The 14458-nt window shown below is 43.0% G+C and overlaps 1 protein-coding gene across 1 annotated transcript; it reads right to left on the minus strand.

Moving 5' to 3' along the window:
- Positions 1-7588: 7588 nt before the first annotated feature.
- Positions 7589-9199, minus strand: LOC110177412 (uncharacterized). Its single transcript, XM_020944129.2, is given in 2 exon segments — positions 7589-8778; positions 8780-9199. Coding segments are annotated over 2 exon segments (1455 nt in total). The 5' UTR covers positions 9185-9199; the 3' UTR covers positions 7589-7728.
- Between the last annotated feature and the right edge of the window lie 5259 nt (positions 9200-14458).

A 14458-nucleotide genomic window follows, 5' to 3' on the forward strand; every position in this document is an offset into this window, starting at 1 on the left:
TATTTATACCTTTGACTTTTTCTATATTTTAAACGGGTTTTTATTTAATATGTTTCTCAGTGACTGAAACTTTGCTAAGCAACTTAACAAATACTTTCAATATTTTTAATTTCGCAAAGGGGATTTTTAATTACTATTTGTCAAGCTTGTTTGTAGAATATTCTGCCTTATTCCATCTATTTTCTTTTTTGTTATTAAAAGTTATATCTTTAGTTTATTTATCAATCGATGACTACTTTTTTTTGTGTGTCTTCCTGCTGGAATGTATATTCTTTGTCCTGTGTGTGTGTCACTCGACTGTTTGCCGTTCGCCGCGGATGCGGTTCCTCGGTCCTCACTTGTCAGTCACCCGGCGGCCGTCTGTGACTTTTTCGCGGGCCGCCTCCTGCCGCAGGACCCTGAGTCCTTCAACCCGTTTTGCCACTTGCGAGCTGCCGCTACTCTTGCTCCATTTACTGTGTATTTTTGATGTCTAAATTGCATTTTATTATGTCGCTCGTTCGGTTGGAAGGCAACAAAAAAAAAAAAAAGAGAAAAGGAGGAGCACCTTCTATCCTTGCCACATATGTTCGAGGGGAACGTTCGTCGCCGTGGCTCTTCGGTCTTCGGCCGTCACATGTCGTTGTTGCTGGCTTTTTTGTTGTTGCGGTTGTAAATTTTATTTATCATTTAACATTTTTTACGCTCTTTATGCCCCACCAGGAAGAGGAAGCCGCCCCACCCAGCGACACACTTTAAGTGACTTTTGAAGTACTTTATTTTGCATACAAAATATTTGCGTTGCCTTGCCTTGCCGTCATGTGCATGCGTGCGTATACGTAATATTGCTGGAAAACTCACTGTGTGTAAGTTGGACTGGCTTCCGTTTTCATTCTTTGTTGATGATTATGAGGCTGCTGTTCTCTTTATTATTATTATTTTTACACACTTTTTATGTTAAATTAAACATTTAAAATGTTATTATGATTTTTTAGAAGTGTCATTCTAACCGCAAATACTGTTTTCACTTTGCGAGCATAAAAAGGTATTTGGTATTTAATTAACTTTGCAGTTTTCTCGCCTCTTCAATGGCCGGAACCATCCTATGCATATGCATTATTAGTTTCCGCAGAGTTTGCCTTGTGGTCGACACACACAAAATTAATTAATTGAAATTAGAGCCAGAAAGAGAATGCAAATGGCAGTGGGTCTGCGCACATCCAATGGACATTGGGACTGAAATGTGAATATGAGAATATGTTTATTTGTCGTCGTTGGCTTTTGTGTGCAGCTGACAGAAAACCATTGGTCGGGATAATTATATTGGCTGCACATAAAATCTGTATTTCCAATTTGCAGCATTTATATGCACAAATGTTTAATTAATTGAATTTTGATCGGTATCTCTGCTGACGCCAGTTAAACAGTCTAAAAATATTATAGACATTACTTGGATGGGCGCAAACTTTGGGTATATGTTAGATATGGGCTCACTCACACACCCCAACTTTTTGGGTAGCAGTAAACAAAACAGTTGGTTTTAATAACGGCGAAGTGCATGTGTGCCATGTGGCTAAAACAGAGAGAAAGAGAGAGGGGGGTCTGCCACTATGTTTGCACTTTTATTAAAAAACTTTTGCATAATGAAAGTTTGGAGCTCGCTCTCCAAATTGCACGCGCAATATACAACTCCCGTAAAGTTCGGTTCGGTTTAGCTATTTATATAAATATTTTCGCACAACTTTTGGCCAAAAATTATTTTTTGAAGTGTTTACGATACACAACTCCTTTGGCTTTTGTCTCTTGCAAAACTCACACTCCCTCCTTGAATGGCATTCATATCATTTGAGGAACTTTTTATTGATTGCTCTCTTGCTTTGTGAGATGCACTTAAAGAAATAAATGAATTGAGTAATATATTAGGTGATGTAAATATAAGTTTAGGTACAAAATTATCTATTCATATTCCAATTTATCATTTAAAAAGCTTTCGTTATGTTACTTTCTATAACTATTTGAGTTCCTGGACTTACATTTCTTTCTGTGCACACTCCCACATTGGTTTTCTTGTGCCATTTAGGTGTTAGGAGTATTTGCTTCGGTGTGCGGACACAGGCAGTAACAACAATGATGGCTATATAATGGGAATACGAATTTTTATTGTGGCCACAATGACTGGCCGGGTCTTGGCTGTCTGCCTGGAGTTCTGGCCTGAGCTCTGGCGGTGGCCCAGAGTGGTGTGATATTAGGAGCACTAAGGAGGCCCGCGATGAGGACTCTCTCTAAAAGCAATGATACTTTTATCCCCCCATGTCATTGCCACGTAAGACCGCCACTCAGCGCGATGGCTGCTGCTGGCTCAGTCGCATCCTCAGGCCGCCGCTGATGGTGGCTGATGGCTGCTGATGGGCGCTCACATTGTCGCCGTCTTTGGGTGTGGATTTTCGGGATATGCGGCGCTACATGTTATGAATTTTTTAGGGTCCTCTGGCAGGCAGCGAATGGCGGCAGCAGGCGGGGGCGGGCAGACAATAATAAAAGCCTCTGGCACGTGCACAGTCGCAATACCCGTGCGCCGAGATTATGTCTGCGTTTTGCTCAAATGATTTACACATCGTCTGCGAGTCGTCCTTGCCTTTTGCCATCTTTTTTGGGTCCACATTGGGTTCGCTCCTGTCCGCAATATGTCCTGGCGGAGATCTGAGCCCGTTAACGGTATACCAATTACCAATTTGCCATTGCTTCTCGCGGAATTTTCGAATCTGCGTCCACGTCCTGGTCCAGGTTCAGGTTGGGAGCTCAAGCACGAGCCCACCGGAAATTGGCTGACATTGAATGACGGCATTAGCGCGGCACTGGCTTATGGCAATAGCTCTTAAAGCTGGCCGCCGAGATGTAAATATTATTTGCCATACAGCCCGTTAATGCGGGCTTAAAATATCATGGGATATAAAGCCTCGAATGAGATTAACTAAACGGAAAATAAAAGCCTGATGCGAGGATGGATTTCCATTTGAAACCTGAAAAAACTTGTAGTTGAATTTAAGAATGTGATGTATATACTTTTCTTGAGCGAAGAATATATTAAAGTTGATGTGCTTTGATGGCAGGTATTGATTACCGTACCTTAAGGCAGGTGCTAAACTGGAAATAACAGACGTACATAACTTGTATATCTGCAATCAAGTTGAACTCTGTATTGCGTTAAGTTTACCATGTTTTGCAGTTGCATATTACACTGAGATACAAACGACGGGCAGTTGAAAGTCCTTCTGAAACAAACTCGTATGTGCAGACAGGCATTTGTTTCGCCAGAATGACTGCGGAGGGCGTTGCGCAAACGGAAGTGCAGAAGCGTATCTATAAGATACATACCGCCACATACAGACTTTATGTAGTTTTTGCCTTGCTGTTGGCTTTTATGGCACTCAAAAACGGGTGTCTGCGTGCGGCAAAAGGTGGTGCCCCCCCCCCAGTGTCTTAGAGAATGTTCTCTCGGGTCAGGTGCATCGTTTGTTGCCACTCCAGTTGCTCTTGTTGCAGTTGCAACTTGTGCCGGCTGGCTTTCGACCCAGTCAGGCGTGGCAAATTGCAAACTAATTTATTAAAAACGGATATATGAGCAGAATTTATATATATTGTGCCCGGGGTTCAGCTCATTGCGCTGCAATATTGCCAGAGTTCATAATTCCTGCCCTGCTTGGCTGCCTCTCTGCCTCTCTGGCTGGCGGGCGGTAAATAATGTGCTGTCAGCATGTCAACGGCTTCGCCAAGCTCAGCTCCATTCCCCTTTGGGCTTAAACACTCTGTTTTGTGCCCATTTGTTTATTGTTCATTGTGCAGAGAGAGAGAGAGAGAGAGACTTTTTGCTGTTGAATTTAAACATTTTTGCTCATTATGTGTTTGTCTCTGCAATGAAACGGTAGTGGTAGCATTACCAACTCAGCTCAACGACTGACGACTACTGACTGGTCACAGTTTGAATTTGAAATATGATCCCGGAGCTGGAGATATTTGCTTTTCAGCCATTTAGTTTCATTTCTCAACTGACTGCTGTCATCTGCAGCTGGGGGCTGAATCTGTTGCTCTACACTGGAAGGAAAGTGGTATAAATCAGTATAAATCAGGAATTTCCCAGTGAATTTCCTTATTGTTAGGCTGCAGTATGTTCGCTCCGTGTGCCTGTAGCAAAAGTTGCATCTGCATCTACAGCTTTGCCCTTCCCAACGCCGAGATGACAATTCTCTGGGCAAACTGATGGTAATCATATCTCTGCATTTTCCAGCACAAGTTGTCAATCAAAGCGAAAGCCGCTATCTCCCTCCCCTCGCCAGGTAACTGAAAAGCTATTCAACTGGGCCAAAATAGATTGCAATCTGATATTCGAGTAGACGTCAGTGTGCTTCAATTACGGGCATCTCAGAGCCGAAGTCGGACACATGCTAAAAGCCTTGCCGTAGCGTTTTGTTCGTTCTTTCGTTCGTTAATTTACCTGGCCTGGCCAGATGAGCTTCAAGAATAATGTGGCATGAAAAATTCCAACGACCGAAAGTTGCAGCACTTAATTGCCAGAGGGGGCACTCTCCCCCAAAAAAGGGCCAAGTTGTGAAATATTGATACTCGTACTTATGCATAAAGGTCGGGCCATCCCAGCACTCCATTGCCACGTATTGAGACCGATAAAACCAGCTCGTTTCGAGGGTCTCTCAGCTCATTTTAAGCGCACTTTAATGGCAATTATACGCCTGAGTAGCTGTTTGCGTTCACAAACTTTTGCCTCGAGGGCAAGGGTAAAAGTGGAGGAGTAAGGGTGCAGGGTAAAGCTGTGGGTGAGTAAAAAGCGTCAACAGCCAGACACACTGGCTGACTGGCAGGCAAGCCGGCAAAGCAAAACAAACAAGCCACATACTCGGATACTGAGATGCTCGGTTGCTGGGATACTGGGATGCTCAGATACTCTCGTACTTACAACACACCAGCCGATCCTGCAGGATGTTGTGACTCGACATAAATCCGTTGGCGTGTGGCTCTGTGTGAGCTTATAAAATACTTGCAAACATTTTGCCTCTGCACGCACCAGATTATTAAAGTTCTGTGTAAATAGTTTATGGTAATCATAAAAGATATACCAAGCATTTCTACTTTACGAGTAGGGCCAAGAATAAGGTGTCCTTTCCCCATTCTCCACCCATCAAGGGGTAAACATGAAATATCACTCATACGCCCGGGCGTCTGTCAACTCTTTTGTATCTATGTACTTACACAAAATTGTGACCAAAGTGCGTTGGGCCATCAACGCATAACTTTGCCATTCCGCAATTAAAAGAATCAGAAAAGGCGCGAGTCGCGCATCAAAAATAACAACTTGCCACCTGAGTCGCAAATTTTTATGCTGCACATCAATTTTACAGGAAACCAAAATGGCAGCTAAACTCCTCTCTGCATAACTTTGGGCAAAAAGGGGCTACCCGAAAAAGGGTTAAAACTTTGTAGCTTTCGCAGCTAAGTGATGGCTGTTTGGCTGTCATTTTTCACAGGACTCCGCACGGCGTCCCCCTTCGCCTTTCTGACCATTAAATACCCGTCCATTTTTTGTTGCTATTTGCGCTTTTGGCTTCATTTTTGGCCGACCAGCAATTATCAAAGTTTGAGCCAAAAGTGCTGATTAATTTTTAATGTTTATCTTTGTCGCCGTGCTTTTCTTGGCTACCTGCCGGAAATTGCACAGTCATTTCGGGAATTATAAAGTCATTTTTGCGCATTCTTCGAGTCGGATTTTTGTAATGGATGAATAGGATTGAAACCAGGTGGCGATTTAAGAGCTTTGGCTTTTTACGATTTTAACATCTTTTTCCCTTTTTCCTCAATTCTATGAGCTAATAATATATTTTAAATATATTTTCTAATATTAAATACCTTTTCATATAGAATATTTTTAACCTGAAAGGGATACTGTAAGCAGTTCCTCATTTGTTACTATTTCATGACTTGGCACAAAACGTATTCCGCTCGGGGGGTCAGTGTCAGTGGCAGGGCCATACACAGTCGGAATAGGTCAAAGGGGCACACAGTTGGGAGTCTCATCAGCAGATTCGCGGTCAGCATTGTGACCATAGTCATGTTCATTGCGTTTTGTGGCTTCCTTCATTGGCCGGAGCGTGCGCGCGTTGTGGGTCTGCGTGGATTTGCGCCGGATTTGAACCATCGCCGCAGCGGTGGCCAGTGGTCAGAGGAGCAAAATTCCTAACGAAGCGGTTAATGTGGGCATTGCAATTATGAATTTATGCACATTTATCCGCAGCAAGCGTATGTGCCAGTGAGTGTATGCGATTGCAGACAAGCGTTGATTATTATATTTGATTTTTAGTCAGTTTCCGGCACTTTGTGGTCTACATAAATGCTAATAATGTGGTTAGAAATGAATTCGATTCATAGGTACAGAATATTGATTATTGATTTCAGCCTAGTTCGCTCAATATATTATCACTTTCGGAGTTCTTAAGCAACCTTTAAGCTTTCTGATTTCCCCTCCCCATATGACTTAAATTCTTGTATAGCTTTTGACATCACATAAAGTGTGTGTGGTATAAAGTTGATCCTTTCACCCCCTCCGCGAATGGCTCCCACGTCAATTAGTGTTAATTTCATTAGCCGGCAATAACTTGCAGCACTTTCCACAAGAAACTACAAGCCCGACTCGAATTTTCTCGACCCTTGCCACTCTCTCATCGTTGCTGCAACTGGTCCGCGGAACTTTACTTTTTGGCTAATTTTGTTGCTGTTGTTCGTTAACGCCCCGCCGAAGTTGAAAGTCGCGTTTATTTGTGCGTCATTGTTGCTCCTTCTGCTGCCGCCGTTAAAAGTTGTTCCTGTTGTTGCTGTTGCTGCTGCTGCTGTTGTTGCTGCTGTTGCTGCTGTTGCTGTTGTTGCTACTGCTTGCTGCCGGAGTTACATTTGGCAATTAGCCGCTGAATTTTCTTGCACTTTCGCTACTTTTGCATTGGTGGCATTTTGCTGCACTCCATCCTCTCGCACTTCAATACATATTTATTAGCCGCATTTGTTGGATTTAGCTCAATTAAAAAGTTTTACTCGGCTACTTTTCTTCATTTGGGACCTGCCTTCTGACTCCGACCTCAACTTCGACTCGGGACATCTTGTTTTGTTTTGGCTGAAGCTGGGAACTGGGAGCTGGAAGCAAGCTGGAAGCTGGGATTTTGGGAGCTAGGAAGCTGCACTGCAGTGGTTGTCTGTTCCTTTTTTTTGAGCAACAGCACTAATTGCAATTACTTTGCCTGGCAGCCCAAGGGTCAGCAGTCAAAAAAAATGGTGACCAGTTAAAGTTTTAAATACACTGACAGGACACCACGAGGGGTAAAAAATATATATCATATGAATATTTATAAAATTCTTGAACCCAGAAGTTGACTTGCATAGAATGTTTTAAAATATTTCTTAAAGACTGAGGTGAGCTAATGAAGTTTCTTTTATTTTCTGAAAATAAAAGTTTAGGATTTCAGTTTTTATTTACTTTATTGCCATTATTCAAACACATTTACAGAGTGAAAACTACATTCTTAATTTTTAATCAGAAAAAAACAAAATAAATATTTATACACAGTTTCTTATTAAAGAAACCATCTTTACCCTTTAAAAGTGTATGAAAAAAAGGACTAAAAATGTATTATTTACGACTCGACAGCATATGCATACGTATTAGAATTTTAAAAGGGAACTCCTAACCTTTTCTCAGCCAAGCAAATGATTGCCGGTGGCACTCCAACCCGGTGCCACATAGTGGGTTCGCTGCTTGTGCACCACCGTCCGCACCACGGGCACTTTGACCGGATACGGATAGTAGACTGGCGTGGCCACCGGCTTCTCCACTCGGTAGGGCACTCTTCGCTCCACCACAAACGGAATGGGACGCTCAACGGGAACTGGCTTTACCCGCTCGATGGGTATCTTTACCTCTTGCAGCTGCGGAATGGCTACGGTTTTAGCCACGGGTATCTTGATGGGCATTGGCTTGGGAATGGCTGCGATGACGGTTCGAGGCACCTGCACCTGGACCGATTGTTTGTAGGGAACATGTTGCTTTTGGTAGTGAGTGACTGGTACATTCTTGGTCACTTCAATGTGCTTGGAGAGCGGCAATCCGGCCACGGCCTTACTACTCGCCGGAGTGTGACGAACACTGGTTGTTATGGCGGGAAGATCGGCCACCCGAGAGTCTGTGTGGGAGTATAGCAATTGCTGATCCTGAGCCAAACCCAAACGCTGTTGCTGCCGTTGATCTTGGATATATCCTAAAGGCTTCTGCAATACATGTTGCTGGTAAGGCAGTGGCTGTTGCTTTTGCTGCTGTTGCTGTTGCTGTTGCTTTTGCTGCTGTTGCTGCTGCTGTTGCTGCTGCCATTGCTGATGATTATGTTGCTGCTGCTGCCTCCCTTCCAGTCTCTGTTCCTGGGACTCGTGTCGCCCTGCCAGTTGCTGGTTGTGAGTGGATAACGATTCCTCCCGCTGTTCCCGCTTAACCGGGTTTGCCAATGTTTGCAGCTCTTTGTGGCGCGCATAGACACCGGAATTATCCAGTTCCTCCTCCGTTCGATGGTCCTGGTTCCGGTAATTGGAAATTTGCTCGAAATGGTAATGATTGGGAGGCGTCGGCAGCGACACCCGCGGCCGATATGCATAGCCTTCGTAGGTCTCCTCGTAGCCCGCGGAATTTGGCTCATAATTTGCCGCATTAATGACAAAATCGATATTGGCCGATGGGTCGCGTCGTGGCTCCTCTTCCTCGCCAGCAAACTGAGAGTGGGAGAGACGAGTGCGAGTGCAGTTGGTTGGTGTAGTAGAAGGGCACAAAGCCATTGGCGGTGGCGGGATATGGTGATGATGATAGTGGATGTGGATGTGGATGTGAGTCCGTATTCGGATGGTGGTGTGCGGCCAGGAGCTTGTGAGCATAATTTCCATATGTTGCCAAGTCATCGGTCGGTGCAGTGTCAGCGGGGTCATAATAATTTCGCGTATATCCCGTTAATCCCGGCAACGATTCCACACCCGCTTCATGGTAATGGTGCTTGCCCTGCTCCAGTGACAGCAGCGGGATCTCTGCCAGAGACAATGGCAGTGGGGCATCGATGGCATCCACTTCCCCCATTGTGAGGACCAACGAGAGCAACATTAATGCATAGATCATTAATGAACTGTTGGCTGGCGGGCCGCTGCCTTGGTCAGTATACGGCAACCTCATATCTGCGGCTACGAGTTGCTCCTATTTCCAATCCTGGCACAGTGCTAATCCTGGAGCGCAGTCAGCTGGCGTGGGTGTTGGTGGTCTGCTTTGAAATGCAAATTTTTGCCTCTCTCGTTGGTGTTTTTATAACGCTGAATGGGACCACTAACTGAAATTGGATATAGGCGTGTCGGCACTTCAAGTTCATTGGCTTGGCTCCGGATTGTGTAAGTGGAGGCCATCACTTTCACTTGGCGGCCCAGCGGTCCAGATTGTCCCTTTCAGATGCAAGTGAGGTGATCCAGTGTCCACAGTTCACCATATGAAATCCACAGTCACCGCAATTGTAAAGCCATCATGAACAACGACCTCTGGGACAGTGGTTCCAGAGTGGGGAGAGTTTACTATAACATCTGAAAAAGTTGATAAAATAATGGTACAAGTCAAGAGTTTCAATGGGTTTAAAGATCATTAAATATATTAAAATATATAGCTTACATATTTTGCTTACATATTTTATTGTAAATCATTACAGTGGAATAATTTGTACATAAATCTGAAGTAAATTAGTATCTATTTACCATTTCTTTATCTTTTTTCAAGTTTATTTGAAACTCTTCTTGGCTTATTAGCTTTTCACTCATTTTCCAATTGCTTTCTAGTCAGTGTTTTCCTCACCTGATAGTTGGCAGCCGCATCCGATTTCACACTGTGGAAGCCTGCGGTCAATGTCGCGGCCATTTCGATGTTTGATTGCACAAATGGTGACGCTCGGTGACGTGCGTTTCATGTGTTTGCGGTGAAGCAATCGTCTTCTGCCAAGTGCAATTGCCGGGGGTACCGCGGCCATATGAGACCCAGTTCAGATCTCCGATTGCTGCACTTTCAGTTTTCAATTGGATGCAGTCGACGACATTTTGGTATCGATGTTCTTGCATAATTTATGAACCACGCCCTCCATAAATTGTAACAGACACTTTGCAGCAGAAACGATTCTATATTAGAGGGAAAATGCTTTTATGAGAGCATCTTTTATGAGAAAGTTCAAGAAACACTTGGAGTTATTTGATTCTATTATGATATTTCTTGAGTAAAAGAATAAACTTAAGTATAGAACACATATAAACCAGTTCAAATGGGGATAAATGAATCCAAACCAATAACCTTAAGATACTCATTTAAAAACAAAGTTGGCACTTATATTGTTTGACTTTAGTATGTCTCAAAATCTTATCATTGTTTATTAATTATGAAATGATAATGACCTATAGGAACTTTCTCTCTGTGCATCTATTGAAACTGGGAAATCAAATAGTTCCTCACCCGCTGTGGAGTGTGGAGATAAAGTGAGTTCTTCTGGTTGCTGGGCGAGCTTCTTTGGATCATTCATCATTCTGCTCTGCATTTAAGTTTGAAAAGTTCACCAGGTTTTTGGCATCGCCCCCGTAGACCGCCCATCACCACACTTTCGGCACAAAGTATTTGCACAATTGCTGCTCGAGTTGCGCCCGAAATGACAGCGCAAAGTACACGTAAAGTGTATTTTCACATTGAATGAGGTTAAGCTTCGTTAAATTTTGCGCAGCGTTTCTGTATAGTTACACCCCACCGTTTTTCCGACCTTCTCTCCTCCCGTGGTAACCACTTTTCACCATAGAAGTGTGTGTGCGTCGTGTCGTGGTTACTTGTTGGATGCATTTTTTTCTTTCGCCCCTTTTTCATTACTTCGAATGCTTTCAAGTCTCGTGAAGCATATTTTAGCAAAGTTCCCATAGAAAAGAAGCCAGCCAGCTAGCCGGGCCAGCTTAATATGGCCCGAATGATGGTGGTGCTGGGGATGCTGGAGGTCCCCGGGGGGGTGGTCAGAAAATAAACAAAATGGAACTGAAAAAAAAAAAAAATGGTGAAAAAATCTACGAAACGCTGGCAAAGTTAAACGCTTGCATACACATACTTATTAAAGTTCAAAGTTTCTTTTTTTTGCGTTCTGCATAAAATCCATCATAAAATTAACAGGCGAAGCAGGAGGAGCGCTTGCTGTGACACTGAAACTTCATTAAGTCACGTTAAAACGTTAAAATGTGGGCAACGGTCGAAGGAAAAGGCCAAGTCAACGGTTCCCGGCCAGAAACAGAAGCCATGAGCCTTGAGCCAGGCAAGGCAAGGCATCTAGCAGCAAATAGCCAAGAAATTCCAGCTATGCCATAGTTGGCAACGTTGCCGGCCTTTGTTTGGCCTTTTACTCGAGAAGGTTTTTTCCGGCTGCTGCTGCTGGGGGTTGTGGGTCGAAGGGGAGGCCAGTCAGCGTTGCATGCGAATTTAATCAAGTCATGCAATAGAATTTACGGTTCCATTGCTGGTCCACAGATTTGGCCCAAACTTGGCCTTGGCTATATAGTTGAGAGGGCCTAATGCCAACTGTCTCCAGCGCTGCCACCCCTCAAGGCACTGCCTTTATTCCTGGAAATGTGCGCTGTTTTACTTGGGTTTTTCTTCAATATTTGCTTTAAAGCAATTTTGCGGTCCTAGGGTCGCGGTTCAAAAAGTTTTCTTTGCAGACATTGCAGAAGCACATTGGCAAGAATTTTTTGAAACCTGATTAGATATCTGAATAAGAGATGTTTCACTCAAAAATACTGGAAATATTAAAGCGAAATTTAATAGATATGGATATCACTGCAAGTTCTTAATGCTTTAGAAATCTGTTGGGTTTTTACAATTCCTGAAATTGTATGTAAAATTATTTAATAAAATATCCGAAGACTGAATTTTTAAAAAATAAAATTTCTTCTCCGTTCTGATGTCTGCAAAATCTAACGTCGTCAAAATATTTCGCATCGCATTACGATTTATAAGAGGTTTCGAAACAAAATTACGATTTATAAGAGGTTCAATATTCTTTGCGTTGCGCCAAATACTACGAATTAACGAGGGGACCAAAATGTATGGAATTTTTACGAATTAACGAGTTTTTTTCAAGGGGACAGAATTTTTTACGAATTATCGCGATTTTCGATTTAGCGGGGTACAAATTATCGGGACTCGACTGTATTTCAATTTTAAGACTTATCTTTATGATTTTCATTTACATTTTACCATAACCTGCACACAGTGCATTGAGTTTTGCTTGTTTGCTGCTTCCACCAGTCAGAATTCTTGGGAATTCTTTGCCAAAAGTAACTGGCGGCATTTTAGGGCCTCCTTGCAACCGCTGGACATGCAGAGTTGCTGACTCAGGTGACCGAGGACACACAGCCTCGCGTTTTGTGGAAACTTTTCGATTGACTTAAATGTCAACGCTGGCAGGTCGTTGATCCTCTCTCTTGTTTCTTTTAAGTAAATATCAAACAATTCTAATGTGCTGTGAAAATGACCAAGGAAAGGCAGAAGGAAGTCAGCGGAAATGGTGGAAAAAAATAAAAATTTTCATTACCTTCCGCGTATGTTGGGGCCAGATTCCTGGCCTGGCCTGGCCTGGTCTGGCCTGGCCTTTTGGAATTTTGCAAACCGCAATCAAAATTCCACGCCGCGGCTCTTAATTGGTCTTTCTTCAGGACAACCGACAGAGTTTCCTCTTTCTTTTATTTCCATTTTGCTTGTCTTGGACGCCACCTCCTGGCCTGCGTCCTTTCCTTTCATTTCATTTGATTTTCTTTTCGTTTTTGTTTTTCGCCAGCGTCCCACACAAATGCAAATTTCAATTACGCGTAATGCGGGGCCAAATTGAAATGCCTTGGAAAATATTTTCCAGGCCCTCACTCATAAGAAATGCAGCGCGGGCTTCAACTCTGTTGGTTTCAGTTCCCTATTTCCACCCAGTAGATGTCGAATATGAGGGTATATTGTACTACTATATACCTACAGAAAAAGATAATTTATAGTCTTGGCATTATGAATTGTTTTGTGACTTTCCGGTTGGTGGAAATACTACAATATTACGGAAATATTTTGTCGATATTTTAAAATATTATAGTCCTTTTGTTCTTTTCTGTATGTCTTTATAGATTTGTCTTTGGTTTAATAACAAGGATATTCTTAATCAGTTTAATTCATTATTAAATGTGTTGTTACATGGAGGTCTAGAAGGATACAATATCTAAACCCTGAAAAGTATGCTACGCATTTTACAAAGTAATAGACAGGTATTTTGTGGTCGAAACTCTGGACTATATAACTCATTCATTCCTCTGCTACCCCGATCAACAATCGCGTGCATTTCATTTGCATTTGGAATGCGCGCAAGTTCGGTCTTACTTGAAATTTATTTGCTAATTTTGTAACATGTGTCCTGTTTGGGGTAAGTTGAAAACTTTTCACTCGAAATTTGAATGGCAAATGGAAGGCGGCGGGTGGATTGCAGGACGAATGGACAAGCGGAGGAGCGAAGGATACTGGGGTAAAATCCATTTGGCTTCTGCGGTTAATGAAATTTTCATTTGCTGGGCTGGCCAAAGTTTCGCATCTTCGCCTTTGTGTTTGCGGGGAACCAGAAAGTGGGAGAGAGATCGGGAAAGAGGGCTGCGGCTGGTTTGATGGCATCTAGGAAATTATTTCATTTAATTGCCATTGAAATATTTAATATTAATTAATGTTCCTTAATTGCTGCTGGCTTCCGTTGCTCCTACAACTCATTAAAAACACATCAGCTCTCGGCGTGGCCTCACACATCTTGGTCACGCTCTTGTGGTCGACGCTCATCATATTAGGAGTATTAATCTTAATAATTGCTGCATATTGCCCGAAAGAATGCGAGAAAGTTGGCGAAACAAAAGCCGCAAATCGGACTCGGACTTGTGTCCTCTCGGAATGTCCTTTCACAGTCCAAAACCGGCAGATGAGAGGCCAACTTTGTGCGCCATTTTCTTGTCCTTTGTCAGTTCTGACGCGAGACACTCACTTTGTGTCTTTAACTTTTGCCGAATTATTAATGAATTCTGAATCCCGAGTCTGAGGTTCGACAGGATTTTGTCCGCTTGTGCAAATAGAATTAAGCATCAAAGTAAAGTTGTGACTTTAATCGATTGTCCGTTCATATGGTTATGGCTTTTGTTTGGCAAACAATCGAGCATAGTTGGCAATATAAATTCCGTAAATAGTTGTGGCATCCCCCTCTCACATTTCAGGCATTTGCAATGACGTAAGCCCAAACGAAAACGGACATTTTTGGAGCGATCTGATCCTGTTTGAGTCCAGAACTGGAATGGGCTCTGGCATCTGCAACTGTAACTGATACTGTCA

The sequence above is a fragment of the Drosophila serrata genome, unplaced genomic scaffold (assembly GCF_035046125.1).
Source record: "Drosophila serrata isolate PLE 108 unplaced genomic scaffold, ASM3504612v1 contig_295, whole genome shotgun sequence".
NCBI lineage: Eukaryota > Metazoa > Arthropoda > Insecta > Diptera > Drosophilidae > Drosophila > Drosophila serrata.